General features: G+C 51.9%; 2 protein-coding genes across 10 annotated transcripts; one reads left to right on the top strand and one right to left on the bottom strand.

Annotated features, from left to right (window-relative positions):
* Window positions 1-766: 766 nt before the first annotated feature.
* On the bottom strand, window positions 767-22766 carry FHL3 (four and a half LIM domains 3). Of its 9 annotated transcripts, XM_065041436.1 has the most exons (7): window positions 21980-22353; window positions 20454-20627; window positions 4903-5087; window positions 4649-4823; window positions 3907-4076; window positions 3554-3740; window positions 767-2389 (listed from the first exon to the last, which is right to left on the bottom strand). In XM_065041436.1, the coding sequence occupies exons 3-7, from the start codon at window positions 5056-5058 to the stop codon at window positions 2238-2240; spliced, it is 840 nt and encodes a 279-aa protein (XP_064897508.1). In that variant the 5' UTR covers window positions 5059-5087; window positions 20454-20627; window positions 21980-22353; the 3' UTR covers window positions 767-2237. The 9 variants fall into 9 exon arrangements, with proteins under 9 accessions (XP_064897508.1, XP_064897501.1, XP_064897506.1 ...); XM_065041429.1 differs by lacking the exons at window positions 20454-20627; window positions 21980-22353 and adding an exon at window positions 22699-22766; XM_065041434.1 differs by lacking the exons at window positions 20454-20627; window positions 21980-22353 and adding an exon at window positions 22395-22512.
* UTP11 (UTP11 small subunit processome component) lies at window positions 22745-27358 on the top strand. The gene is made up of 8 exons (XM_065041439.1): window positions 22745-22952; window positions 23043-23104; window positions 23609-23711; window positions 23955-24068; window positions 24533-24626; window positions 24872-25002; window positions 26521-26631; window positions 27080-27358. Exons 1-8 carry the CDS (start codon window positions 22890-22892, stop codon window positions 27161-27163), a joined length of 762 nt encoding a protein of 253 aa, XP_064897511.1. The 5' UTR covers window positions 22745-22889; the 3' UTR covers window positions 27164-27358.
* The last annotated feature ends 603 nt before the right edge of the window (window positions 27359-27961 follow it).

The following is a 27961-nucleotide window of genomic DNA, read 5'->3' as shown; positions in this document are numbered from 1 at the left end:
GCTGCCAGAGCAGGAGCTTTTGGACGAGCCAAGAATGCGCATGGACGGAGGCAGCACTGAGGTCCCAGGCGGGCTGTGCCCGTCCTGCTGGAGCAGCAGCCATGGAGCCCGGCCCTGCGCCGGGGAATGGAGCGAGGGGCCGGGGGCCAGGGCGGGCGAGCCCAGAGGAAGTTGGGGCAGCTGTTTGTAAATGTAAAGGAATCTGTGGAAAGTAGTTTCAGATGTTGGGGGAATAAATGGCTCCCTGGTTGATAAAAGTGAGTAATGAGCACACACGGCTGTGGGGAAGGCTGCCAGGAGGAGATCAGTCCCTCCACCTCGAGTGGAGACGACAGCGACTTCCCCACCAAACTTCCCCCCGAGAGCCCGTGTACGCAGGGGGTACATGTCGCAACGGGAAGGAAGATAATCTACACAGCGAGATATGACTCGGTATCGCAGCCATATGGGTTCCCGCGGCCGTGCAGAGTCCTGACTCTGCTGAGCCCGGCCCAACAGCCCGCCCGGGGGCACCAGCACCCGCTGAGTCCTGCTGGGGCCCGTCCCGCAGAACAGCCTGCCCGGACGGACAGCCAGCACGGACAGACAGGCACCGGGAACCCGCTGCTGCTCTTCTGCCGTCACCCACGGGACTGACTGTGGTTTGGGGAGGGGAGCAGGAGCCCTGCGGGGATCTGCCGGCCCCAGCGCAGGGTCAGGGCGAGGACAAGACAGCACAGAGCGCTCTGCCCTGCGCCTGCTGCTCAAGAAACACAGGAGAGCAAGCGTCACTAGAACGGTTTATTATATAAAGCCGTAGGAAATACACAGGAGGCTGAGGTTTGGGACACTTCCTTCTAGAGACTGCTCCAAGCTCCTCAGAATAGCAAACGCACAAACTCTGATTTACCTGCATCAAAGCTTTCAAACAAGGGTTTAACAAGGATCCGCATACAGAGTTAACAACACTTCAACATGCATAACATTTCCTGTTTCCTGTGAGGCCTGGGAGGGGAGGGCTAGCCCCTTCATCCTGCGGTTGGTTACAAAACGACAGATATTCATGACAAAAAAGAGTACAAAAGAGAAAAATAAACCCACAAGGAGATGCTTTGGGAAACGCACGTGGCTGTGTAAGCAGGAAAGCAGGGTCAGCACAAGTGCCCCAGCAAGACAGAAGCAAAAGGGCTGTAGAGACAAGGCAGCGTGAGTGTCCCACTGTAGAGGGGCCCTGGGGACCAGAGCCAGCTCAGCTGGCGGGCAGGGACGGCTCCAGCCCTGGGGTGACTTTGGGAAGGCTCAAGGTGTCTGATTTTGCACAGTCAGGGCCAACACAAGGATTGGGGAGCTCCAAAGTCCCTCTGCATGGCAGCCCAGGTGTCACCTTTGCTTTAATTTGGGACACAGTGAGGGACGAATGTGGCCAGGGGAGCCCTTGCAGACCCTCCCCACCAGCGTCCCAGTGCATCTAGGGGCGAAACCAGTGGCCAGGACCCACCAGCCCCAGCCCAGACAACGCAGGGGCAGCCACGGGAGATCACAGTGCAGATAGACAGGAACAGGGCGGGCAGGGGGTACCTGCAAGCGATTTGAGCTCCTCATCCACATCCGAGTGAGAGCACCTCCACAGAGACGTGCACGGCAAAGGGTCTGGCCCGCAAATGGTGAGGTGGCTACAGAAATCCCGGTGGGTCCCATCTGGCAGGCCACACGCTCTTCTGGCCACGCTCCAGCCTGGTGTCTCCAAACGGGGCACGGAGGGCCCTGCACGCCCGCCAGCCGCACGCACAGGCTGTGCTGCAAACCGCCCGCCACGCAGGCAGCACGGCCACGCCACGGGGACCAGGAGCTGCTGCCGGACATCACACAGAGCGCGGGAAGCACATGGGGAAGGAGAAAAGTCAGCGCTGTGCCAGGCGAGCAAACGCATGCAGACCCAGCACCCAACGCTGAAGCTGCTGCTGCCCTTTGCTCAGCTCATGCCTGGTCAGACAGGAAGCAAAAAGAAAGAGTAAATAATGGGGGGGGATCTTGAAGCTCCTTTTTCAACTTTATTTAGCTTTGACTCTGCAAAGAGCCATAGCACAGCGTACTCTAGCCTTCAGGAAGGGGCACAGGAATCCCCTGCACACACCGCGGTTTGGGGTCAGCCCCCATCTCCTGTGCCTTGTGCCCGGCCCCTGGAACGTTGTGGGGGCGTCTGGCACAAAGACCCTGAAGAATAGAGAAAGGCCCTGCCCCACGGTGTCCTCGGAGGCTCATAGGTCGCTGCTGCAGTCACGGCACAGGATCTCATCGTTGTCAGGGATGAAGCCTTTCCCGACCAGCGAGGTGTTGCAGCGGGCGCAGTTAAAACAATTATGGTGCCAGTGACGGTCCTCAAAGGAGACGTATTTACCACCGCCAAAGCCTAGGGGAGGGACAGAGCGCAGCGTTAGAGCCCCTGGGGAAACCGGGACCAGCTTCCCGCACAGACCAGGTTTTGGCCCGTTTGACTCCCAGTCAGGTCTTTGGCTGCACTGTGGCACCCGAACACCCCAGGACCAAACACATCTGAAATACGAATCTCCACTCTTCATGGGGGAAGAGGAACAAAATGATTTCGCACTGGATTTTGTAGGGTTGAGATTCTCAGAATCACTATTTTCTCCCCAGAGAGGAGCAGGAACGGAGCTGCACCATGGCAGCGAACGAGGGGGCTGTCGGGGCCCCTGGCAGCTCCTTGCAAGGATGGTGCTGGTGAAACCCTGGGAAGAGCCCAGGCCCGGGCTCCTCCATGGCTCTGTGGGCAGCTTCCTTCCCCTGCCAGCAGCCGCCGCGCTCGTGGGCTGTGACCCCCTTCTCCCCACAACTGTGACAAAGTGATAAGGAGCAGATGGGAAGCGGGGTGCCCTGTCCTCAGCCAGAGTCACCCTCTGAGTCACCCGCTGACTCACGGCTCTGCCGGCCTTCCCAGCAGCAGGAGACAAGAGCTGCAAAGGGAAAGGCCAAGTGGGGGAGGACAGGAAGGCGGCCAGACCCTCTCAAGGGTTTCTGCAGAAGAGGAGCCCCTGCTCCCCCTGGCTTAGGCAGGGACAACAGCTCCAGACGCCCCTGCAGCAGTTGCTGCTCCAGCTGGGGCTGGGAGTCTCTGGCTTTCCCTGTCCATGAGCAACGTTTCCACAGGACATGGCAACCAGTCTCAAACAAGCCAAGCTGGAGATAAGAGATCACACTGTGTGGGGTCATTTTGGGAGCCTTTACCCCTGGGCAGAGGGAATTCTTTGCAAGGGGCACAGTTCACCCTCAGGCCTCTGTAACAGAGATACTCTCTCTTTGGGTTCCTTGGAAAGCGGCTGCAGTCGTGTCTGGGGGGGACACGCCTGAGGGCACCTTGCACTCCCCTGCCTGTGTCCCTGGGGGGCATCAAGCGCCTGGAGACACCTGAGCAAGGACAAGTACGAGCATTGTATGGGCCTGAGGAACACGTACAATCAAGGGGGCAGCTCCACCCAGAGAAGTCACCATGTCTGGAAACAGGGCTGGTCATACCCTGCTCTGCAGAGCACCCCAGGACCAAGGCTGTTGTGCTCACCTGTGATGGGCTTGGTGCAGGCGCTGCACTTCTTGGCATAGAGATTCCCAAAGCACTTGATGCAGTACGGGTTGTCATCCTGGGAGGTGAACTGCTGCCCAGCCAGCGGGGTCTTGCAGCCCGTGCAGACGAAACACTCCTTGTGCCACGGCTCGTCCCGGTAAGTCACTCCTCCCTTGGTCAGGGTCTGCAGGAAGAGAGCTGGTGACGCACAGGGACACGGGCTGCAGTGCAGAGCAGCAGCGGGAGGGGTGCTGGCGCCTGAACCCATCTCTGCTGCGGCTCCAAGAGGAGCAGGGAGCATGTCCCTGGACCAGAGAACTCAGGGCTTTGGGCTGTTTGGCCAGATGTACCTTTTTGCAACGGGTGCAGCGAGGAGCAAACTTGCTCTCGTAACAGGGGACACAGTAATAATCCTTCTGGTCTGGGATGAAGGACCGTGACCCGATGGGCTGCTGGCAGCTGCTGCAGATAAAGCAATGCTCATGCCAGGTCTGTCCGTTGTACTCCAGCTTACGGGATCCTGCAGAGAGAGCCGCACGCGTTGTGACAGGAGGGAGCAGCACACGCAGGGGACACGCACGGCTGCGCGGGACAAGCTGCGGTGCTGCACAACCGCTCTGTGCCCACCCTCCCACAAGCAGCTGGAGTGGGGAGCCCCAGGCCCACCCCCCCATTCCAAGGGGAGGCTGCAGGAACGTGCCCCCAGCACCCGCCTGTCCTAACCCATATCTGAAGATGGAGTCAGAATGGCCAAGCAAAGACACTCCTTTGCCTCAGGCCATCTGCAGAGACACACACACACACCCCATCAGTCATTCCTTCTCATCAGCACACACCAGAAAATACCCAGGAAACCCTTTGTGATCTCCTCCCCAGCCTGCTTCCCCATGACAAAGGGGAATGGTCTTCTTTGGTGATCGCAGCTCAGGATCCTGCTGTCCTGCCAGACAAGCCAAGAGCCTGGCCCGCTCTGTGCAGTGACAGCGTGGCAGGAGAGCAGAAATCCAGCTCTCGTCCTTGCTGCCCTGGTGATGGACCCTGCAGCCCTGGGACCAGGAACAAACTGCAGCGCTCGAGTCCGCCCGCTCCTACCTGGCATGACGGTCTTCTCGCAGGCGATGCACTTGGAGGAGAACTCGCTGCAGTAGCAGTCATTGCACAGCAGCTCCTCGCCTTGGCAGGTGAACGGCTCATCGGCCAGAGAGCGATCGCAGCGGAAGCAACGGAAGCAGTGCTCGTGGTAATGGCGATCCTCGTAGTACAGCTCCTGGGGAGGACAGCGAGGTGAGGGGGGGACCGAGCGGCACAGGGAGCCGCCCTGCCCAGCCGCGGGGCCCCGTCCTCACCCTGCAGTCGTGGCCGATCAGCTCTTTGCACTCATCGCAGGTGTTGGCGAAGTGCGCGTCGTAGCAGGGGATGCAGTACGGGCCGTTGTCCATCTGGATGTACTTGCGCCCGTACAAGGACTCCTTGCAGTTGTCGCAGTCGAAGCACTCTGTCATGGTGCCAGCCTGAGGGCCTCCTTCACCTGCTGCGAGACCCGTGGAATCGCTGGGTCAGTGTCAGCTTACGCTGCCCGCCACATCCCTGCCACCTCCAGAGGACGAGGACCGTGAGTCCCTGCGCTGAGCCAACAACGAGCCGCTGTCGGGACAGGACAGACCTGAGCTGCTGCACCTGCTCCATGACTGCTCGCACTGCCAAAAGAGCCTGCGCACGTTTGGGGCCTGGGAGGAATCTTGCGTTGGCTTTATACTCAAGTTCAACAGCCAGAGCACTTAGGCACACCAGAGACCCCCGCTCAGCCACCAGCACAGCCTGGACCAGCGGCAGGATTCCTCCTGATGGCCGTGAGCTGATGCTCTGCCTGCTGGGGCTGTCATCGCTGTGGATTCTGGAACTTCTCCAGAACTTCCAAGCAGCTGCTCCACAGGGGAGCAGAAACCAGGCACCCTGCGCTGTGCCCGGCTATGAAGCCACATCCCAGCGAACCCTTTTGCACATGTTGTTCCTTCTGTTTGGTTTAACCTGGTTATTCCTAAATATGGAGTTTTCCACTTGCTAAATCACACCCTTCTTTAATACAGGTCGCTATCAAGTGTAGACAAGCCCATGGAATTACAGCTGAGCAGTCAGCTGCAGAGCGCCGCATGCTGCAGTTTTCTTCATGAACCCACCCACTTCAGAAAGAGCTATTATGGCTCGGTCTACAGTTTAGCACTTAATGGGGCCAGGAGCTCACCCCAGCCCCTGCCTCCCTTCTCGGGGCTCCCCGGCCAGGCAGCCCCAGGGCAGGAGCTGATCCAGACAGCTCTGACTCACAGCACCGAGCTCCCCAGGGCTATTCTTGGTCAAGCCACACAGCTCCCAGCTGTTGTCAGGCCTGGTATGTGCCGATAGCACTGCCGGTGAATAAATCTAGTGTTCCCAGATGCCTACGTGACCAGCAGCAGGGGAACAAAGCCCCTTTTCAGATGCTCTCGGTACCCGGCTGTCGCCTGCCCCGCTGACCACCCCACAGCCTCCCGCACAGTTTGCCCCAGGGAGCCAGGGGGTGCCAGGACTCGAGCTGGACCTGCTGCCCAGCTCTGCCCTGTCCCTCCGGGGCACCCCAGGGGTGCTCGCCCCCCAGCAGCAGCTCCAACAGCCCCAGCACCCATGGGGATCCTGGCCGCTGCTCACCCGCCTCCTCCTCGGCCGCCCCACTTGCCTGTGCTCCCTGCAGCCACCCGGGACCTTTCTCTCTGGCAAAGAATGAAAATCAAATTAATAACTCTCCTCCTCCCAGCCCTGTCGAAGGGAACTTTCCAAGGTGTGTCTGTAATAAAAGGGCCTCTGACGAGCGCTCCTACCCTGGGAGCCGTGGTACCGCCAGAGCGGGAGCTGCCATGTTTGCTAAATGGGCTGCGCTTTATCTCTGTGGTCCTGTAACATGGGGTCAGAGGACGTGAACGTGAGGGAAGGAAAAGCAGCTTGATGGAGAAGCCCTGGGTTCTACCAGTGACACAGACTCAGCCTCCAAGCACTCACTGTCCCTCTGCGAGCCCCGGTCCCCACGCTCAAAACAAGGAACACGCTCCTGGCAGTGCTGGTCCTGCTCTCCTCCACCATGAGGGCAGCTGGCATTGCTAAGCCCCCAGGACCCCTTGGCCAGCACCAAGGAACACCCTAAAGCAGCGTGCCATGCTTGCCGCCGCTTTGAGTGGCTTCTCCCCAAAGTCTGCCTATGCCTGCTCCACGCTGTGTGCGCCAGGCTCCTGCTCTCCAGGCTGCGGGGTCTGTGCGGGCTGGGGGGCGCAGGTGGCAGATGTCGGGGTGACCGACACCGGGGTGGCCAGCAGAGCAAGTCCCGGAGCACCACGTGGCCGAGGCTGCTGTGGGAGCGCAGGGGATCAGACTCCGCGCTGCCTTTTCCACAGAAAAAAAAATGAACGGGCCCAGGAAGTTTGCTCAGGGTTATTTGTATTAGATAAGCCGTTTGCTCTCTTTGTTCTGCTCCTGCATGCGGTGCTGGGCAGGGGTGTCTCAGCGATGCCAAAGCAAACTCTGCATCTTCACCCCTGAGGACACTGCACTGCCGGAGACCAAGTTCACAGAGAAGACGAAGGTGGGACAAAAGAAAGAGTAAAAGAAATAGTAGAAAACCCCACAATTCTTACTGTGGTTGTGATGAGGAACCTGGAAATTGTCTCCATTCATGAAGAAAAGAGGTGGAGTTTTAACGTGGATTAAAAGAAGTCTTTAATTGAGGCTCAGATTCAGAAGGCACAACGTAGGCAGTGACTGTGCGTGCTAATTAGCACGCGCTCACACTGCAGCCTGCGCCACCCTGTACACGCTCGCTGCGTGCGAGGCTGATGCAAGGAACGCCTTCAAGTACCAACCAAGGTGCTGCCCTAAAGCGGCGGGACTGCAGTGGCCAAGTGCTCGCTTGCCCATTACCAGATGGCTGCGGTCCCTGTGGGACAAGGTCTACTGGAGCAGGTGCCTTGTACGTGGGGACGGTGGAGCTGGATGCGGGGTATTCTCTCAGCTGTTTGCTGGCTGTCGGAGGACAAAAATAAACACCAGATATATGTCTGCCAGCTGCTTACCCTCTCCCTTTGACAGATATAGTCATGCTCATGGAGGAAAGGAAGTTCGGTTCCTCTCCTGTGCCCATGAACAAACAGCTTTGGGAACAAGAGCTCCTCTCACAAACAACATTTAAAGTGCTCCAGGATGCAAATCTGATCAGTCTGGAACGGAGCTGAGAATAGCTTCACGTATGAGAAAGGTCAGCAATTTGTCAAGGACACACAGCAGAGTCCACTTTCTAATTAGAGAATAACATACACCTAACACCACCCCGGTGTCATTGTCCGCAACAAGAGAGCAGATGGCTTAGCAACAGCCCCAGAGACTATTACATTAATTTTAGTGTCTATAAACTCGGGACTTATTATGCAAAGGAGGCCGTACAGACTGTCCAGGGCCAGGCTTTCTGCTACACGCAATCACTCAAGAGTTTAACCAGCCTTTTGAGGTGATTCCTGCCACAACAAACTCCTTTGGCGAGAGGTCTCATGTATACGATGAACCCATAACCCTGTGTAACTTCACACCAGTTTGTTGTTCGTTGTCAGGTCACAACCAGCTGCTCCATGAAGTGATCCCAGAGCAACCCAAGGGAAACACTTAATCCTTCCAGGACGCAGGAACAGACCTGCCTTTCACTGTCTGTCAGGTTCCTGCCTATTCCCGTCTCCCTGGGCTGCCCTGAGCGCAGCTCGTGCGGCTGCAGGTCACACCTAAACACAGGCAAAGCACAACCCGCCGGGACAGGCGAGCGCTCCCCATGTAAGGATGAAGCCGTCAAGGGACAAGGCTTTGGAAGACAGTCCTCAATGCGCTCCAAGGTCAGAAGAGGAGAAGAACGCTTTTTGTTCCCGTTGGCTTTCCAGAACCATTATGGGTCCTGGAATTTGCCTGAAATTGTTTCTGCTTGCTGCCGACCCTAAAAGGGAAAGCAGCTGCCTGCTCCGAGGAGCAGCTCCAGCCCCTCCATTAGGCTGGGAACGTTTTCAGTCCACGTTTCCTGACAGCAGTGCTGTGGATCTGCTCATGGCCACTGCACAGCACAGCCGGGGCCAGCGTGGCCAGCCCAGGGGCTCCCCGGGGGTTCCTCTGCACATCCTCACGCCGCTGCCTCTGTCTGCACCTCTCGCTCTGCTCCCAAACTCATGAGCGCACCTGTAGACCTGGCGCAGTGGGAACAACACCCCCCATCTGCTGGTAAAGCAGATCCTGCTCTCAGGTGAGGCACTTTGCCAGAAAGGTGCGGGTGTTTCGGCAGGGCACCGCAGCACCGTGGGAGCCGTGTTGCATCACGCCCTCACCCGCTGGCTCCAGCGCCTCTGAGTCACTTCCCGCCCTCGGATCTGGCCCCGGAGCTGCCGCCCAGCCCGAACCTCCGCAGACAGCTCCGAAACCTCCAGTACCAAGGGATGCTCAGGGGCAGGGTCCTCGCAGGGACCATCGGCACAGCCACGGACCTCACCTGGCCAGGATGACCGTAATACGCAGAAAGACGCTGGAGCCACGTTTCAGGGAGTGTGACTGGTCACAGTGTGACCAGAGGAGCGACAGTCACGGTCCAGCGAAACCGCTGCTCATATCAATTCGCAAAAATGAGGAAGGAACAAGCATGCTGCTGCTTTCTGGACTCTGGCTCCCTCCTCCTCTCAAGCACATTAGTCATCCCATTTAAGAGAGAAGGATATAGTCCTGTTCAGATATGCCAATGCTGGTGTCAAAACCAGTGGAACCGAGAGCGAGCGCACACAATCCTCAGGCTGTCCTCGTTTGTGACAGCCCTGGGGCACAGCACCAGCACAGCCCAGCACCTCCAGTGCCGCCGCGGTGGCTGCCAGTGCTGCACTGCACCACTCACACTGCATCCCCGCAGCAGAACGCACACAATTCCCGTCTGCTTGGGGCGGCTCAGCCCCAACAGCCCCGGCAAAAGCACCACCAGCTAGTGCGGGCTCAACAAATCACACCATGTGCCAAAGCCACAAATTCCCCCGGTTTTCCTCTTTCAACTAAAAAACTGGGCAAGATCGAGGAACATGTTGCCCGTGCAGAGCTGAACAGGCCGTTTAGACCTTTTGAGCAGACCGTTCATTAACCATCATCCTACTGGTAATAAACAGCACTGCAAGAACACAAAACAACCACTGATAGTCATCAACCATACAAAACAAATGAATGGGCAGAGCCCAGGTTTCACACCAGCTCTAGGCAGAAGCCAATCTGGACAGTGAAATGCCTGTTGCTCAGAAGTGCTATAATTGATCTGTGAACCCTCTTTGCCAGTGTCATCATGAAGTGATGGACAAGAAAACGTGGTGGGAAGGGATCGTAACTGGATGAGGTTTCATCAAGGAAGCCACCACGAGAATATATATAAATGCACATGAAACTAACGTTGGTATACATGGTGCTTCATTAACCTGCTTGTTGTAGCTTGTTTTCTTGTTCACTGAAACTACCATCTTGCACGAGGAGCAAGGCCCCCTGCATGAAGTCAGTGCTTGCCAGAAACAAGCGTTTGCCCACAAAGATAAAATAGGAGAGGGCATCCATGCCCCAAACTCACGAGAGGACTCTGAGGCACAGACCCTGGGATGTCCTAAACCTTCCCAACGCAGAAGCCCAGAGAGATCTCCGTAATGCCCTATTACAGAAAGAAAAAGGGAATCCCAAAGAATAAGCATGTTGTGAGGGTTATAATCGAACAACGAAAGTTTGATTTTGGACTGCACTGATTGATGCCCATGGAACCCACCAAAGCTGGCCCATAGCCATACAAATGCCTGACTGCTTATCCAACCGCACAAATCCAGGGCTCCAGCAATAATGTTTCAAAATCTCTTTGCCCCATGAAATAAAGGTCATATCCAGTACACTAGAACTCAAATGTGAAAGCACGACAGGAAATGACTAACTGCACACTGAGGCCAAGTTACCTTCACCTCAGATCTGCTCAGCACACAAGAATCTCGCAATTCAAACAGACATCGCGTCCGATACGCAGAAAAAATAATCTGACTGCTCTAGTTGCTATTTCTTGGAGTCTGTGCATCTCAGCACAGAAATCGCTGCAAAACAAAGGAATTCCGCTCCATTTCCCAAGAGTTCTCTTCCAATTCTTGCCTTACGTTGTAGTTTTCACTCTTCTGTCCCTTAGAGGCAGCTGTTCTTTACATTGAGGATGAAGCCATTCTTACTGCTGAGGTGATACGTAATTTAAGTTAGTGATTATAAAGCTTTTTGTAGTCCCTGAATAAAAGGTACTGATGAGGTTATCCCTGTGTTTTGCACATAAAGGGAATGGAGGGGCTGCTTGTGGCTTGCTCCCCAGAGCACATGGACAGCAAACCCGCCTGGTCTGAGCTCAACCCCTTCAAACTGTCTCCATAAAGCCTGACCGCTCTATGCTGATTTAGGCTCTGCTCAACTTCAGGTTGTTTTTTTTTTTTAATAAACAAAACAACTTACAGTAGCCAGTAGCAAGAGAAGACATTTAAACCAGCCATGATTTATTTAATGCACGCCTATCACTTAAAGGGCAAAGTGAATTTTTTCACCAAATTTGGTCAAAATATTTCCTTTTCCCAAGCTGATTCTTTGTCTCGCAAACATAAGCGTTTGTATCTCGTTTCTTGCATACTGGCGGATGTACTGACTGAGAAAGGTAACCCGCATTGGAACCCTGGCAGTTTTGTGCCTTTCGGGGCTCTTGACCTGCACGCAAAACCAGCGGAGAGAAGAGAAAGGCAGGAAGGTGACAGGGACACACTGCGGTGACACTCGGGTGCCCAGCAGCCTCTCTCCCACCGTCCCAACCACCGACCAGGGGCCTCTCCACCTGTGTTATTTGTGTGAGATGTCAGGACAGTCTCTGTCTAAAGCGCTTTTTACAGCTGCTGGTGTCCTTGCAAGCAAAGGCAATTCCAGCGCTGGAGCCCGCAGCATGTGAGCAGCTTCTAAATCTGGGGAAGGACTGAATTCTGGCAAAGACAAATTGTCTCGGGTTACCATCCCGAGAAGTGTTTGCCTGCGGTCCGAAACAAAACTAAGATCATTTGTTGCCGGGGAGATGCTGTATGCACCAGCTGCAGCCTCGGCAGCACGAGAGAGCGCAGGACGGGGACAAACGGGATCCTTGAGAAGATCACCGCTCCTTTCAGCCCTGCCAACGTCCAGCTGAAACACGTCTCCTTCTTCTGCGGCTGAAGATCTCTCTACTACCTGATCTGGTCATCAGGTGTCATTTACTTTTACTATACAGGGCCAACTACCTTCAAATCCATCTCATTGCTAAAGCATTTCTCACTGGCACCTTTAAAAATTCCTCTTAAATACCGCACATTTTAAATAATAAAACCCATCCGTTATAAACGTCACATCTTTTACATAAAACCTCTAAGAAATAATGCCTCCCAAGAACTAAAAAGAAGATTGGGATGTGCAATGCGCTTTCCCATTTCTGCCACTCCATTCCTGGAGATGGAGAGTCTTTGGTGGCACCTATGGAAGGGAAACTGGTGACACATCCAAAAGTGGAAACGGCTTTATTAAGAGGCACAAATGCTGGCAAAATTATGAATGCCTTTATATCACACAGCTACACATGGAGGAACATGGGATTCACTGCAACAAGACACCATCAACACCCTGATCGCTCTCCCTCTGTTCTACGCGACCAGAACAAAAACGCTGTTCCCACACTATTTGTCCTACACCGGCAAACCCCTGCAAACAAAAAGCCGGAGCGGTTCTCCATTACCTTGCATGGCCGAACGCGACAGAGCGGCGCAAAGCCCGGCGGCACCGCGGCGGCACCGCGGCGGCAGCGCAGGGACGGACGGCGAGAGCAGGTGCCACCAGCCTGAGCCTCGCACCAATAAATCATCACTTCGCCAGCAAAACGCTCAAGTGCTTGCCCAGAAACAAAAGCGGTCGCATCATAACCCCCGGGGGTGACATCAGCGCAGGGATTGCATTTCCTACGGAGGTTTAAATGTCATTACTTGTGACTGGAAATTGGATACTTACATTCAAGTTACTCGAAGTTTTCATAAGAACTCCGATTCTGACTTTGTGTAGATATATTTTGCTTGCAAACCCGTCTATTTCTCAATGTCACCATGACAGGAAAAAAGAGAACAAGCAAGACTCCTAACAGAAAGTGAAAAGCTAATTAATACCATTATTAGCCTGACTTACCACGTCAGGTGCTAACGAGGCAGGAGGCAGAAATCATTGATTTCCACTGGAACGGGTCAGTGCTATTCAAACAGCATGATCCACTTGGGGCTCAGTTCCCCAAAGTCTCTGGATTGGCCTCTTCCACTTCCATTCCAAGTTCTGCTCTGTGTCTTCTCCTAAAGCTCGAACTCGAAGCTGTCGAGGGTCTGACAGCACTTACTCCATTGTTCTCGGTTGAGTAACAGTCTCACAGAGCACAAAGCACGACACGCTCTGTGCGCCTGGTCCAACACCTTCCCCAGCCTGAGCCGCCTTTGGTTCTGCAGCTCTTCAGGCTCTCCAAAAGCAACCCATCCAGACTTCTACACAAGCACAAGGGGCCAGATTTAATCTTCCTGGGAGTTACATCATGTTCGCACAGGGTTGAGAAATACTAGAAATAAAACTTCTCCTGGCCGAGTTACATGCGACACACTGTGTACCTTTTCCTATTAATGACTCTTCAGTAAGTACCACTATTACTCCCCGCACTCCAGAACCTTCTGAGGTAGGAATCGCAGCAATTTTATTGAAATGAAGTGTTCGCTGAGATAAAGATAGCCACTGAAACACCTTAACGTTTAAACGCTGACTTTTCCAGTTAAGATTTCCACATGGTGAGAAAAGAGGCAGAGGAGAATAACTAATCCTCCTTCGAGGACACAATCCAACAATTAGTTTATTTACTTGGAAAGCAGTTTATCTCCCTGACTCCCTACTGCAAAGAACAGAAATATATATGATGAGCCAGTGCAAGATCATAAATGCAAGAGCATTCCGTACCTCTCATAGGATTGTTGCTTCTTCAGTTCCCTAACAGCTGTCACCAGCAAAAACATTATTTATCCTTATAATACCTGCAGGGCAGGGAGTTATTTTATCTCCCTCCTGGGATTTGCACCTCGGTGGGTTTTGGCACAAGGCGAGCCTGGGAGAACTAAAAATGGAACCAAGATCCAAGTCCCTGTCCATCTTTCTCCTCCTGAGATGCAGCACATATCCCCGTCATTCGAGAAACAAGGTTGCTTTCCAAGCTACAGGAACAACGTGCGTCCAGAATGGGCTCTAAACCGGTAAGATGCAGCTTGAAAAATCAGCTGCTGATTGTTTTTACAGTTTGTGTTCCATATTACAAAGCCTCCCAAAGAGCTCGGGAGGCAGAGCTCAGCCTGGAAAGGGTTTTTCTGGTTACGCTGTAAACCCACAGCAAGCAGGGATCTAGAACGGAAATAGTTCATTACGGCTAAAGCACTGAGACCCTGGGATCCGCCTGAAACAGCCGGGATTATTTCTCTAGTTAAGCAAATTCCTGTTACTGAAACCCACTCCGATATGTAAAAGAAATGCTGAGAAGGTGCTGAGTAGTCACTCTTCTTCCCAGATAACAAGATCGGAACCATATTAATTGATGAGTTCCTAAGCAAACGCTTGAAACTTGAGTAAACAAATTCAAAATATCAAAGCCGTATTTACATTCCAGGGTAATAATTAAATATTTAATATCTTGTGGCTCCACTATTCTAGATTTTTCTATGCACCAAAATACTTAGTCATGTAGAAAACATCTGTAGCAGCTGGAAGACATTCATTTGGCCTGCTAAGATTCATTAGTTTAAAAATACATCAATAAAGCTTTCATTTGATTTCCAAAAAGCTAACGCTGCTGCTTTCAGCTCTGTTAGGGTGCCTGGTGAATAATGCTTATGCAACCTCCTCAGCAGGAGGCATCAGATGCCACAGTTCCACAAACGCACACAAATATCTGTTGGCTAAAACAAGCCTTGTGTTTAGGTTAACACTCTTCTGTACTAGGTCATTCTTCACAGCAATATGAAAACCAGCTTGCAATCCAATCCTGACTTTTATTCTTTCTCCTATGCTCCCACATTCCCAGTGCTGAAATCTACTTTTAAAAATCACCGATCAAAGTGAAGTAGGATTCACATACCTGTTTAAAAAAACCCCTACAAAACATAAGCCTCCGTGCATGCCCTTTCTATACAAGAGGCTCCTGAACAATCTTAATACAGCTTTTTAAAAATCGAGTAAACAAGAGGCACAGCTGAGGTCATCAAAAGAGTTGGATCTGGCTTAGCATGCATAGGGTTTGCAAAGGGTTATTTGCTGGCTGGCCATCGCTCTTTTGCTGGAAGACGCTGAGATTTCAGCGAAGGTTCTGCAGAGCGTGCAGCAGCGTTCGGCATTTGCTCAGCTAACGAGTTAAATCAGCGCAGCTCTCTGATGACACGAAGATTACGGGTGTAGGAAAACGGAATGCTTGGAGAGGGGAACTTTCAGCAGTCACCACCAAACTGCGGTTAAAACAGACACCAATGACTCCATTCAGCTCCCAAACCTCAGACAGTTTCCATTTTCTCAGTAACAAAGCATTTTTGTGGAGTGAGGTAACGGGCTCCATCTGCCAGGTCTAACTGCACTAAGATTGCTGAGAGCCAGAGGGGGGCTGCCCGGCCCCAGCGCGGGAACACAAAGGGACGAAGCTGCGACGGGACAGTCGGGGAAAGGAGCCTCTTGGGGACCATCACACAAACTCTCCTGGGAGTTTGATGAGAAGCAGCCACAATGAGCTCCAACCGGTGCAGACGCAGAGCACGAGAGGCCGAGGAAAGAGACTTTTCACTGCAGAGCGACCGGGACAGGAGGAGCAGGAGACAAACGGGTGCTGCAGGTTCGGTGTTGAGTGGCCACCGTGAAGGCGTCCCGAGAGCAGCACGGTGTGATTCAGAAGTGAACACGAGCCCGTGAGCGCACGGTGCGAGACGCACAGCGCGAAGACGCCAGCTCTCCAAGCATCGGTCTCTATTGCTGCACATCAGACGCAGCCTCCCCGGCGCACACTGATGCAAACCAAGGAGGAGCTTCGCAATATCAGCAGATCGGGGGAACGCTCCCACCGCTGCTGCTGATTCACTGAACGGCCTCGCACAACTTCCTTCTCACCTGCACATCTGGTTCTCCCATCTAAAGCAAAGGCAATTTTTCAGTTGGTTTTCTGAAGGCCTTTGCGTTCCTGTAGCATTTTCTCCGAAAGTTCTGAAAATGTTAATATCAACCTCCTCACCCTTTAGTTTGCTACCACACACCCCGCTGGATACCTGGGGAATGCAGCTGGCGACTGACAGACCTTTCCCAGCCGGGACAAAACATCTCCCAAGCTGGTTTTCTTCCTATGAAGAATGCTGCTGTCAGATCTCAAAAATCCACGCTACTAAGACGAGCCCCAGTGCAAGGTCAGCCAAAGAGAACTTCCATCAGGGATGCGCTCCGCTAGAAAAGACTCCCTGGAGATTATAAGAATAGCACAGTCAAGCCCAGATGGCAACAACGTGCAGAGCACATTTCCAGCTAACGCCGTGACTGGGGAGAGGACTATGCAAAACGAAGTCCACCCCAATTTCTGCCGTCTGCTAGTGAAACACTGGAGTCAAGGCTGAGACCTTTGGGAGAGGTCAGGATAGTCTTACAGGCTCTCAAGATGTTGCTTTTGTTCTCACTATTTGCTTCTCAATTCCTTTGTTAAGAGATATGAATCTCTCTGTAAGGCAGTTATTTGGAGCCAAGAGTTTAGATATTATTGCAAAACATATGTTTAAAAGAGACTGGAAATGATGTTGGCAGCGTTACAGAGGGGAGCAAAGCGCAGCTTTGGGTCAAAACAAAAAAAAATAAATCTAAGCTAGTAAGCAATTCCCATGTGATAGTTCAGGAGAGCCAGCAAAAGCTTCTTCTAGAAAGAAAACAATACTGTGAGAACGAAGCTAACAAGAGCTGGGTCTTGGAAAAATGAAACAGCCAGTAACGAGCCAGAGCGTTGCCAACAGCGCACACCCAAGAGGATCCTTCTGGGAAACCAACCCAAGTCCCTACGCTGGAAAGCCCTGAGGGACCAGGGTCCTGGAGGCTAAAAGCAAGCAAATTGCTTCATCAGTTAAGCTTGGTCCCAATGTTTTCTACTGTGCAAGAATAATTTGTTTTAGCCTCCAGGTCCCTGTGGAGCAATGGGTGAATCCAGGCGGTTTCCTCTGGGAAGGGGAAGCCCTGCCCAGCGGGACGTTTTTAGGTTTCCCACCATCGCTGACATCCCCTCAGCCCACAACCCATCCCAGCGCGGTCCGGCCGTCGGCTTTGCTTCGCTCCCGGTGCTGCCGCGGCACGGCCGGTGTCACCCGCTGGGAACGTCACCCGCTGGGAACGTCACCCGCTGGGAACGTCACCCGCTGGGAACGTCACCCGGCTGTTCCAGCCAGCACTCGCCACAAAAATGTGTCATAATGACTGTGCCTCCACAAAAGCATCTTCTGGAGACTCATTTGCCCCAAACAGACACAGAGCAATTATTCTGATGTACCGTGTTTTCCAGAGGGATAAAGAAGAGACCTTGCTCTGTCTCTCTGTTTCAGAGAGATTAATACACCAGGAAGAAGGTGCACTGATGCAGAGTGATAAGGGCAAGGCTTTTGTTTGCAGACTTCTCTTTCATTTCCAGTCCAGCTACTCATAGTTACAGGAGTGTACAGAGAGGACAATGAACATGATCTCTAACTGTGCTTCTGTGCTGGCAGAGAAAAATCCTGCATTGGCAGGAGATATCAAGGTGCCGTCTAATGACTTTCCTCCTCTTCCAACTCCTTTTCTGATTCATGTTGGCATCTTCCTTGCGATTGACCTAAATAACATGTTCGGGCAGCACTGGAAGCATTTCTGCCTCATACTTCAATAGCAGAAAGATCTCCGCAGCTGGAAAGAGTGTTTCTCAGGAAAGTCAGACCACAGGTGGCTCGGGAGCGTCTTTCCCAAGGAAGGAAGAGAAGCCCCTGTCTTGTCTCATTTCATCAGCAAGGCTTCCTGGCTGCAGGAGAACAAAGGTTGCCCAGGAGCAGAGAAAACACACGCTACGTCTGTGCCCAAGGCCCAGCTAATCTGAACAATGTGGGCAGAGTATTCGGTTACCTCATTTCCAGGTGTGCTGTCAGCATGAGCCACGACTGGCTTGGGATGAAAGAGGAAAAACTGTTCCTAGATCTGGACTTGTCTGCATCGTTCATGGTAATTATTGCCCGGCAGCCTTTAATCCTGTAATGTCATATCGCACCCTCAGTCCTCAGGTTCTCTATAACCTTTTGATCACCGCTTGCCGTTCCACCGCTGAAGAGGCTGCAGGACAGGGTGCAAAACCGCACAGTCCCAGCAGAGCCCATGGCACGGCAGCCCTCGGGAGAGGAGAGCAGAGCACAGAACCTCCTTCTGCAGCCACCTTCAGACACACAGTGATTACGCGTGTTGGCAACAGACAAGCACTTCAGCAGTTGTATATCACAACAATTATAGGACCTCTCCAGCTATTCACTTCAGCACCTTTTATAACGTGACACGGGGACAATCCAAATCCCATCACCCCACAGTGGCTTCTGCACAGAGATATTTTTGATCCTCTCCCAGTCTCATTCTTTACCATAAGCTTAGGTACTCCTGGTAAACACAGATATCTCGCTTCCTTACAGCCCCACCGCTGACTACTGACCTCAATGTTGTCTTCCAGCAACGGCCTTCACAGGCTGTGTACTGAGTAAATGAAAAGTCAAGTCAATTGAGAATGCATCCTTGCCAACCAGGAAATGGCCTGTGAGGGAATACAGGGAAGTATTTGGATGCTGCATGGGCGGCCACAGCGCTTCCAGCTCCCAGGTGAGGAGGTGCCAGCCTGGGGTTGGCAGCACAGCGTGCGAGGCAGGCGCTGGATCCTCGGCAGCATCACAGACCTTCTTATTCAGAGGACACACATAAATACAGTTCCCCTGTACTTGATCTGTACCACTTCTCTATCAGGTCATCGAGCTTCAAAACTAAAGCGGAGAAGATGCAAGCAAAACGCACATGTCTTTGTGCTACCGCACGCCTGTTTAGTCCACAACAGCTAGCCTGTATCTGTTATCTCTACATTTTTTATTAGCTCATGTTTGCTTTGGCTGCACATCCAAGCAGTCATTTAACCAGGGTGAGAGAGGAAAATCTTGGACTCTCAACAATGGCCAAACAGCTTAATCTGCCACTGGGGACAATGACTTGACTCCTATTGGCGTTTAGTGCTGGCAGGGTCAAGTGTAACATGTGCTGAAGGAAGCACTAGGGAAGCAGATCTGCGGCCGTTCCAACAACACAGAGTTTCCTTGAGCTATTCAGAGGTCCCGTTCCCCGCGTGTGCAGGGAACACAGCTCCAGCTGTCCCGTCACCTGCACCGCGGCCCCACGCACAGGGAACCGCTCGCAGCTCCGGGTGGACACAGCACAACCCTCTGCCTTCCAGCCCAGACACTCACAGCTAAGTTAGGAAGCAGTGGAGATGGTGCCCTTGGCATCAGCCACCAGGTTGGTGCTGGAAGATAAACTATATTCCTGAACAGAACCAGCACTGGCCAGCTTAGGCATAAACACCAACAAACTTTCGTCCAGCAATGACACCAACCAGAAGGGTCTAGAATTAATATTTATCCATGGTGCTGATTTAAGTTTTTCTTTTCTTTGTATTTGAGAAGTTCAAAATGCTTTATATAAAAGAACTCTGCAGTTTGCAGGCCCAGGACAACCTACAGTAATATATTCAGAGGCAACTAAAAATGACATGAATTACTGTTAACAATCAGATGACCACGGGCCAACTAAAGCCAAAGTTAGACTGCACTAAGAACCAGAACATAAATTTCATTGCTGTTTGGATTCTGCGCTATCACATTTCTAAATAACTCTTGATTAACTATTAACTTAGTCCTAATGGACGTGTCTTTATGATTCCTCCCAGGGTAATATTATCCTCTCAGTGGGCTCCTGTTGACTAAGGGCAGAATCATTTGTTAAAGCTGTTCTCCATTCAGCAGATATCAACAGACACAAAGTGAGTCACCCGGCAGAGGCACTTCTGCTAGGATGAAATACAGGAAGGTGGAAGCCATGTGACATTCTTCAATTTCCCCTTTCCTTTCACAATCAGACACTTGATATTTTCTTCAACAGGAAAACTGACACTCCCCCTCCCTGTAAACTGCTGACAATTGTGTTTTACACCTGGCAAAATCAGAGCAAAACGGAAGGAAGAGAAGAAACAAAGACTAAGGACTTTTCTCAGCAACTACATCTCCACAGAATGGAGCATTTTTCTTTCCGGCTGTAGCTAAAGACTCACCACTATTCTTTCTTTTTTTAACAGCATAAAACATTTACATTTGTTTTCATGACATCACTGGAAATAACACTAAGTTCTCTCTGAATTTTGCCAGTTAGGCCATCAAAATTGCACCTATTTCAGCAGAAATAGTCCAAGCCCCCTAAGGAGTGAGGTGTAGCTGCTTGCGCTCTAGAATCAAACTCTACAGGAGAAGAAAAGCGTGTGTGATCAGGGCAACCACAATGCCTCCTGCCTTTCTTCCCCGGGATGATCTCAGGCTGAGCCACCCGGCTGCGTCCTGGGACACCGGGGCTGTTTCAGAGCCCGCTCGAAACCGAACTGCCGCGTAAACAGGAAGCGGAGCTGACAGCAGACGCGCTGCAGATGGCTGCGAACGCCGCAGAGGGAACGGCAGCGACCTACCGTCCGCCCAGAGAGCGAGAACCGGCCTGCTCCTCGGCACACGGGTCACCGCGCGGCTCCGCGGATGCTGGTCCGCAGGCGGGGGAAACGCATGGATTTACCCTCAAAAACATCCAACGTGGAGAGACGGTGGTGCTGGAGAAGCCGAGACCATGGAACTGTTCACGGGGCTTCCTGCAAGGGAATTCTGGATATTTCCAACCACCACCCTGCCTTCCGTGTGTCCCCACCACTCCCTGGGTACAGCTTTAAAGAGTTCTCCTCCAAACCCATACATTTGCTGTAAAGCATCCACTATAATTAGTGCCCACACCTAACTATACTGCCTGTATTTTTGTCTCTTATGCTATGCCACCAGTCTTAAAAGCATACAAAATTACAGACCTGGCTTGGTAAGACTTAAACTAACGCTCACAACTCTGTGCCTCTAAGGAAGTGGCCAGTGAGAGAACCATACGGTCTCCATCCTAGCAAAAGGAAAGAAAATTGCACAAAAATAAGACAGTAGGAATGTCAGACTTGCCCCTTCCTGCTGCTGGCCTCCCCAGCAGGACATTAAACCACATTTTGACAAAGCAAATTAGGGAAATGTGGCAGCTACAACACCCTTGTGAACACCAGAAAAACGCTACTCCAGCCAAACGCAGGTATTTAAATAGCAGACTCCTAAGGAAATAGCCAAGAAAATGCTTCTCAAAACCACACAGTAAAGCAATACTTGACAATCACACTTCCATAGCAGCTAGAAGTGTAATTCCCACTAACCCAGGCAAACTATGAAGTACACTGAACGTTTCCATGAATTCTCATGAAAGATCCAAGCGATTAACTTAACTGCAAGTAGAAAACACTGACAAAACTGGAAACCAGAGAACATTACCTGCAAGAAAACGTAACGGTCTGAAACAAAACTGTGTCCAGTGAAAGAAAATGAAGAGTTGCTGAGCTATTTTTTAACAATGAGATCCAAACTGTGCTTTTTGAGCCTTTGTTTAAGACCTACACGAAAACCCCAGGACTGTGTAGCCTTTCCCCATACCAACCCTGGGATTCTCTGCAAGCATAGCAACCGGTTAGGATGTGCTGAAGAAATCTCTATACTATGTTTGAACATTTCATTTCGATTTACTTCTAACTTTATTAGTTGGGCAGAGTTTCAGCGCTTTCTTAATAAAACACAGGTTAAGCATTGCAACTTTACAGCCTGCGGAAGAGGCTGAAAGGTTTTTTGTCTTTTTTTTGTTAGAAAGCGGGGCAAGCTGCGCTTCCCGGGACAAACCGAAGCGGGGCTCTCCGAGGGAGCCACATCCCGGGGAACCACGGAGCAAACCCGGCCGGGGTCCCCCGGGGATGCCCCGTCCCCGGACAGTGCCGGGAGCACCCGCCGCGGAGGGACCGTCCCGTCCAGCCCCCGGCTCCCCCGGGGAAGCCCCCACTGCCGCCCCGACCCGCCCGGGGGCCAAAGCGGCGGCAGCGTCCGCTCCCCGCCGGCTCCCGCCGCCGCCCGCCCGGCCTGTCTGACCCACCTGGTCGGTGTCCCGGGCACGCTCGCTGCTCGGCCGGCGCTGGGCAGACTCGGCTCGGCTCGGCGCTGCTGCCCGGCCCCGCCCGGCACGGGAGAGGGCGGGGCCGGCGGGCTGGGCCCCCGCTGCCCGCCCCGCACACCCGCTCGTTGCGGGACCGGGTTCCGCCGGGGGGGTGCGGGCAGAACGGTCCCTCCCGCCCCGGAGCCCCTGCCGGACGTTCCCCGTGCGCGGCGGAGGAGACCCCGGCGGAGGAGACCCCGGCGGCCCCACGCTAAACCCTTCGTTTCCCCGCCGGCTCCCGAGCGGCCGCCCCGGCCCCGCCCGCCCCGCCCGCCCCGCTGCTCTGCAGAACGGGGAACGGCGGCTCCGGGAGCGCCGGGCGGCTGCGGGCTCCTCTGCCACCGGAAAAACGCACCGAACGTCCCGGTTCTGGCTGGCGGAGCTGCCCCCGCCGGCCCCGCGGCTCCCCCTCCCGGCAGCGCCGGCTCCTCACGGCGCTGCGGGTCCCGCCCGGGCCGCACGGGGCGAGCGAGAGCCCGGGAGCTCCAGGCGGGTCCTTCCCGCGATAAAGTTCCAGCCGGCCCGGGCGCTCCCGCCGCCCCTCCCGCCCGGGCCGGGACTCCCGCGTGGGTTCGGCCGCCGAGTAGCAGCGGCCCCGCTCCGGAAGGGCCGGTCCAGGCTCCCAGCGCACGGTGCCGCGCCGGGCCCGCGGGACGCACCGGCGGTCTCCATGGAGACGGCGCCATCGCCCGGTGAGCCTCGCGCGCGACCTTTGACCCCGAAGCCCCGCCCCTTCCGCCGCGTGCTCTGTGGCCGGAGCTGAACGGCGCGGCCGCGGCACCGGGGACACCGGGCACGGACACCGGGGACACCGGCACCGGCACCGCGGCGGGGAGCGCAGGCCGCCGCCATGTCGTCCGCCTTCAGGAAGGCCGCCAAGTCGGGGCAGCGCCAGCACCGCGAGCGGGCACAGGTCGGTGCGCGGGGCCGGGTCGGGGGTCCCGGTGGCGGCGGTGACCCCGGTGAGCGCGGCCGCACACGCTGTCCCTGTGTTCCCTCCTAGCCCGCCGCGCGGAAGAAGCTGGGCCTGCTGGAGAAGAAGAAGGACTACCGGCTCCGGGCAGAGTGAGTCGGGGTTGGCAGCGGGGTGGCCGGTACCGGCGGTCGCGGGGTCACCGGGAGCGATCCCCGCACACAATCATTTGGTTGGAAAGACCCTCAAGATCGTGGAGTCCAACCATGACCCAAACCCCCTCCGGCACGTCCCTGTCCGAGGCCTTTCCGTGGAGCAATTTGTCACAATGTCCAGTTGTGGTTAATACGAAACGCAGAAGCGTTATCATCCACCTTTAGAGCCTAATTCTGAGATCTAAGAGTCCTAAGCAGCCCGGTGAGCTTTGCAGGACGGGTGAACGCGCTTCCGTTGCTCCGGGGACGCTGTTAGACCCCGTTCACTTCCAGCTGTTAAGCCCAGCTGTAAAGCCAAAGCCATTTGTTGGTGTCCAGCTCCGTATGCGGAGCCTCCTCTGCTGTCCCAAAGCCCCGCTTGGAAGGAGCCAGCACCCCAGCGGCTGCGAACGTGGAGAAACTGCTGAGCAACTCCTGGTTTTGTTTTCTTTTTCCCCCCAGTGACTATCGCAAGAAGCAAAATGCCCTCAGGGCGCTCCAGAAGAAAGCTCTGGACAAGAATCCTGATGAGTTCTACTTTAAAATGATACGCACGCAGCTCCGGGTGAGGATCCGCGTTACCGTCAAGCAGGGTTACACTGTTGCCCTAAGTAACGTATTCTTTTGTTCAGCCTTGTTTAGTTTTTAATTTATGAATTAGCAAACATGATTTGGTGCCTGTGGAAGGCTTTGAAGAGAACGAGGAGCAAAGGACAAAAAGGTTCTTCTGCGTTTATTATTAGGACGCCTAGTACGCTATAGCTGGAACGGCGTCTGTCTGCACGTGCTGTGTTCTGTCTGGTTGTAGGATGGAGTTCATGTAATAAAGCAGCCGAAGAATGAAGCGACTCCCGAACAGATGAAGTTGATGAGGACACAGGATATTAAATATGTGGAAATGAAAAGAGTGGCAGAAGCCAAGGTAATATTTCACTTTTTTTCTGGTTTTTTAGTTTTCTCAGAGTTGTTCTCCTTATTGCGTTTGTTGTTGTTGTTGTTGGCTATTGTGGTTATGTTTAGTGAAATCTGATTTGTGTCCTACTGGAAATGATAGATGAAAATGTCAGTGGAGCTCTATATAGAACTTAAAGGCATACTGAATAACAAAAACTATACTATGCATTATTATGAAACATGGCAATTTCTTATTTAAATTTCAGGCAATAAACGTGTACTCTTGCTTCTCATATTTATAAAGAATTGAGGATTATTGTTACTGAAGTGGGTTGTTTGAATATGGTAGCAGCCAGTCAGCAGAAATATGACCCACTTCTGAACATGTTTTCTGCTCTATGTTGATCCACACACCATCTCCGCGGATTAAAAACATAAATGATTTGCCTTGTTACGAGTGTGGAGCAAAACACAAACTTTGCTTTGCTGTAGAAAATCGAGAGGCTGAAGTCGGAGCTCCATCTCCTGGATGCTGAGGGGAAGAGTCCCAACAAGCACGTGTTCTTCTTGGACACCAAAAAAGAAGGTGAGATTTAAATAGGTGTCGTCAGAAGACTTGTTCAGAGAAGTTTTGTTGTAGGCTGATGAAAGCGTTACGGTGCTTGCTCTAGAAATCTCTTTTGATTATTAGATTAGACCTCAGTTCTGCAGGAGCTGCGTTGCTGGGGGTTCCAGTGCTGACTGTACTTAAGCTACACGTTTGGAGGGTTTGCTGAGCGTTAGTCCAAGAAGTCCATGTGATTTTATTCCTAAATGTATTTATATTTATAGTTCAGGAGTTTGATCTTGCAACTCATCTGGATACTGTTCCGGAGCTCGTGGACAGAGTGTACAACCGACCGACCATCGCAACGTTGCAGAAGGAGACACTGAAAGGAGCTACTGATCCTGCCCACTTAAAGGTACTTTGCACTGCCACTATTTGTATTAGAGTTTTCTTAATGTTTTAAGCACTAAAGAGGATTTGTTGGACCATTGTGGAGAGAACAAAGTTGTTCTCTTGTCCTAGAATTTTTATTGTTGACACGGGCTGTAGTGGATGTCACTTGATCATCAAGTGCCTACAGTCAGATCTGCATGGACACAGAGAACTTGCTCAGCTGTATAAATCAACAGTTGTGACGTATGGGCCAGAAAAGAATGGTATTGATATGATTAGGCAGTTTCCTTGGCAAAATTGATATATTTTTCCTCCGTTACAATGACACAGGACTATCTTTTCATTAGTTTGCTGCAGTTTTAAGTGTGATTTCTTTCAGCATCCACTGTTCAGTCTGCCCTTGCACCCCTGAACAGTGATGAGGAGAAGTTTATTCCAACACAGATGTATCTGTTGTTTGGTTTCTGATTTCCTGGTGTTCTGCAGCCAGGTTCTCAGCCTGAAGTGGCTTGAGATTCGGGGTGTATTTCCCCGATTCTTCTTAAAGACATTTGAGTTATAGTCTCACTTCCCAGCTTTCCTAATTTAAAGTGTTCCATGATCCTTCAGGATGAATTATTTACGCAGTCAACTTTGATACCGCTGTTTTAATATCACAGCACTTCTGTCCTAGAAGTAGCTACACTGGGCTTTAAATATCCCTTAATTAGTTTAGATATATTGGGCAATCCTATAAGCTTCAGTTGCTATGTGTCAAGTAAAAATAAAAGCATCTAAAATTACTGATTGGTAACTTTGCAACCTGCTGGTTTGTGACCCAGATGTCAGGTAACAAACACCCAGTGGTCCCTTTTTTCTTGCCAGCTTTCTCGGCTTGGCTTCTCAGTAAAGCAGTTGGACGGGTTGTAGACTGGCAGGTTTTCTCCTCTAAATGTCTGAGTCATATTTTAAGCATGTTGGGAGCTGTTCTCCTTCTTTTAATTACTGAAATCACACCTGCAGTAATACCATTTTTGTGCTGGGAAAGCCATCCGCTCTTCCTAGGTAAACATGACCAAACAAGCTGCATTTTGGGAGGCCTCTGTGCAGTTCCTGAGCACTTCAGGAACTGGTCTCTGGTCTTTCTCTTTTCTTCCCCCTTTCATTGGGGAGTTAAATGTTATCTTGCGGGTATCTCAACATTGAAATACAAAGGATTTAGAAAAATGAAATTCCAGCCATTCAGTGAAGGAGGTTACACAGCATCTAAACTGGGTTAGAAGAGGGTCGATTTTCTGTGTGTGTGTTTGGATTTAGGAGATTAAAGCAAGCACAAAGAATTAAGTCCTAACTAGAAAACCTCCAGTATGAGAATCAAGATGTTAAACTGGCTCTCTGGAATCTAGCCACGGGATTTAAACAGCATTCTTTAATATGATTATTATTAGTTAAAAATGTTAAAAATGCTTGTGAGCTCCAAGTGCCTCAGAATAGGTCGGTTATGGACCATAGTGTTTCTTTGTTCTCTCTGTCTTAAAAATGCCTTCTTTTTTTCCTGCAGAAATTAGCCCAGCAAAGGAAGAATCAGTACGACCTCCTGAAGCAGCGCATTGAGAGAGAAAAGGCCATGTTTGTCGTCGCGCAGAAAATCCAAACACGTAAAGATCTTCTGGTGAGGGATTTAGTTCTGGTTCTCTGTTTCTTTAGGGTTATTAGGTCTAGTTCGGTATGGACGTGTTTCTTCACCCTGATTTCTATACTGACGTTTCCAGATAATTCCTAACAATAAGCAATCCTCCTTTAGCATGGAAAAAGCGAGGAGATGAAGCATTCCAATTGTGCCAAGGCTAGAAAGTCAGATCTGCTAGGCCAACTCCTACCACGTCAACAAGGACAAAAACAACTTCAAAATGATGCTCACAAGCCTCTTCTAAAATACCATTGACATCTCTCAAGTACCAAACTAATTCTTTCAAGTAGCAGAGGCAAGGAAACAATGGAAAGTGACCACTTTTCACTCATGTCTTGTCAGTGGCAGACAGGGACTTATTTATAGGAGTGTGTTGGGTTGTTTTCTTCTTGCAAGCCAGCAAATATATCTTTTCTTCTTTATTTTCCAGGACAAAACTCACAAAGTAAAAGTGAAGAAAGAGACAACAAATGGTCCGGCTATCTACAAATTCAAATTTCAGCGGAAACGTTAGCCATTCCGTTCAATATGTTACCGTCTCTGCTTAGAAAGAAAGAGAATTCTCCTTCTGAAGGGCGGATAGCACCGCACCGGTTTGTTTGCCACTGCAGCCTAGCACTTTGTTAGAACAAATTACCGTCGGCCTGCGATAGCCATAAATATATTGTATCTAATTAATTGATTAATAAATCAGTTTGTTCTCTTGGTATTTACAGTGGGAAGCCACAAAGAGGTGCCCAAGCACCCTAGTAATATGCACCATAAAGAAGCCTTGAGCCAAGGTCAAAATTAAGAGACTGGGAGGTGGGTTGACATGTCTGAGACCATAGGAGATTTCAGGTCAGCTTCTTCACTTGCTTTTCAAGCAGGTTAAAGTTGAATTATTATCTTTATAATCGTTCCCTCCCACTGCCTCCAAATCTCTCTTTGATTGTCCCATTCTGCTTCATCTGCACAAAGTATTTCACTTTAAAACATAGTAGTTGAGAGGCGTTGTAAGGGCACACTGTTAACTTGAGGCGCGGTGTTAGCCAAGCTATTCTGGAGTGGTACTAGCAGCAGAGAATTGTTTCTTCCACCGTACATAAAGGAAGAAAAGCTCAACCTTTTAATAATTTCCATAGCTGAGAAGCCGTTTGTGTTTGTTCTGCCTTCTCCCGTCCAACGGGGTAGGGCCCGTGCTCCGCCGAATTTCCAGCATCGCCTTCCAAGTCTGAACAGAAGCGACGATACTGAAATTCTTGCACAGGGAGATTGGATACAGAGTCCAACTGTGGAGCAAATGTTTGTCCTCCTTGTTTATATTCTGCTT

Source organism: Columba livia, chromosome 26, assembly GCF_036013475.1.
Source record: "Columba livia isolate bColLiv1 breed racing homer chromosome 26, bColLiv1.pat.W.v2, whole genome shotgun sequence".
Lineage (NCBI taxonomy): Eukaryota > Metazoa > Chordata > Aves > Columbiformes > Columbidae > Columba > Columba livia.
Note: the sequence above shows the minus strand (reverse complement) of the source record. Positions and strands in the feature narration are given on the sequence as shown.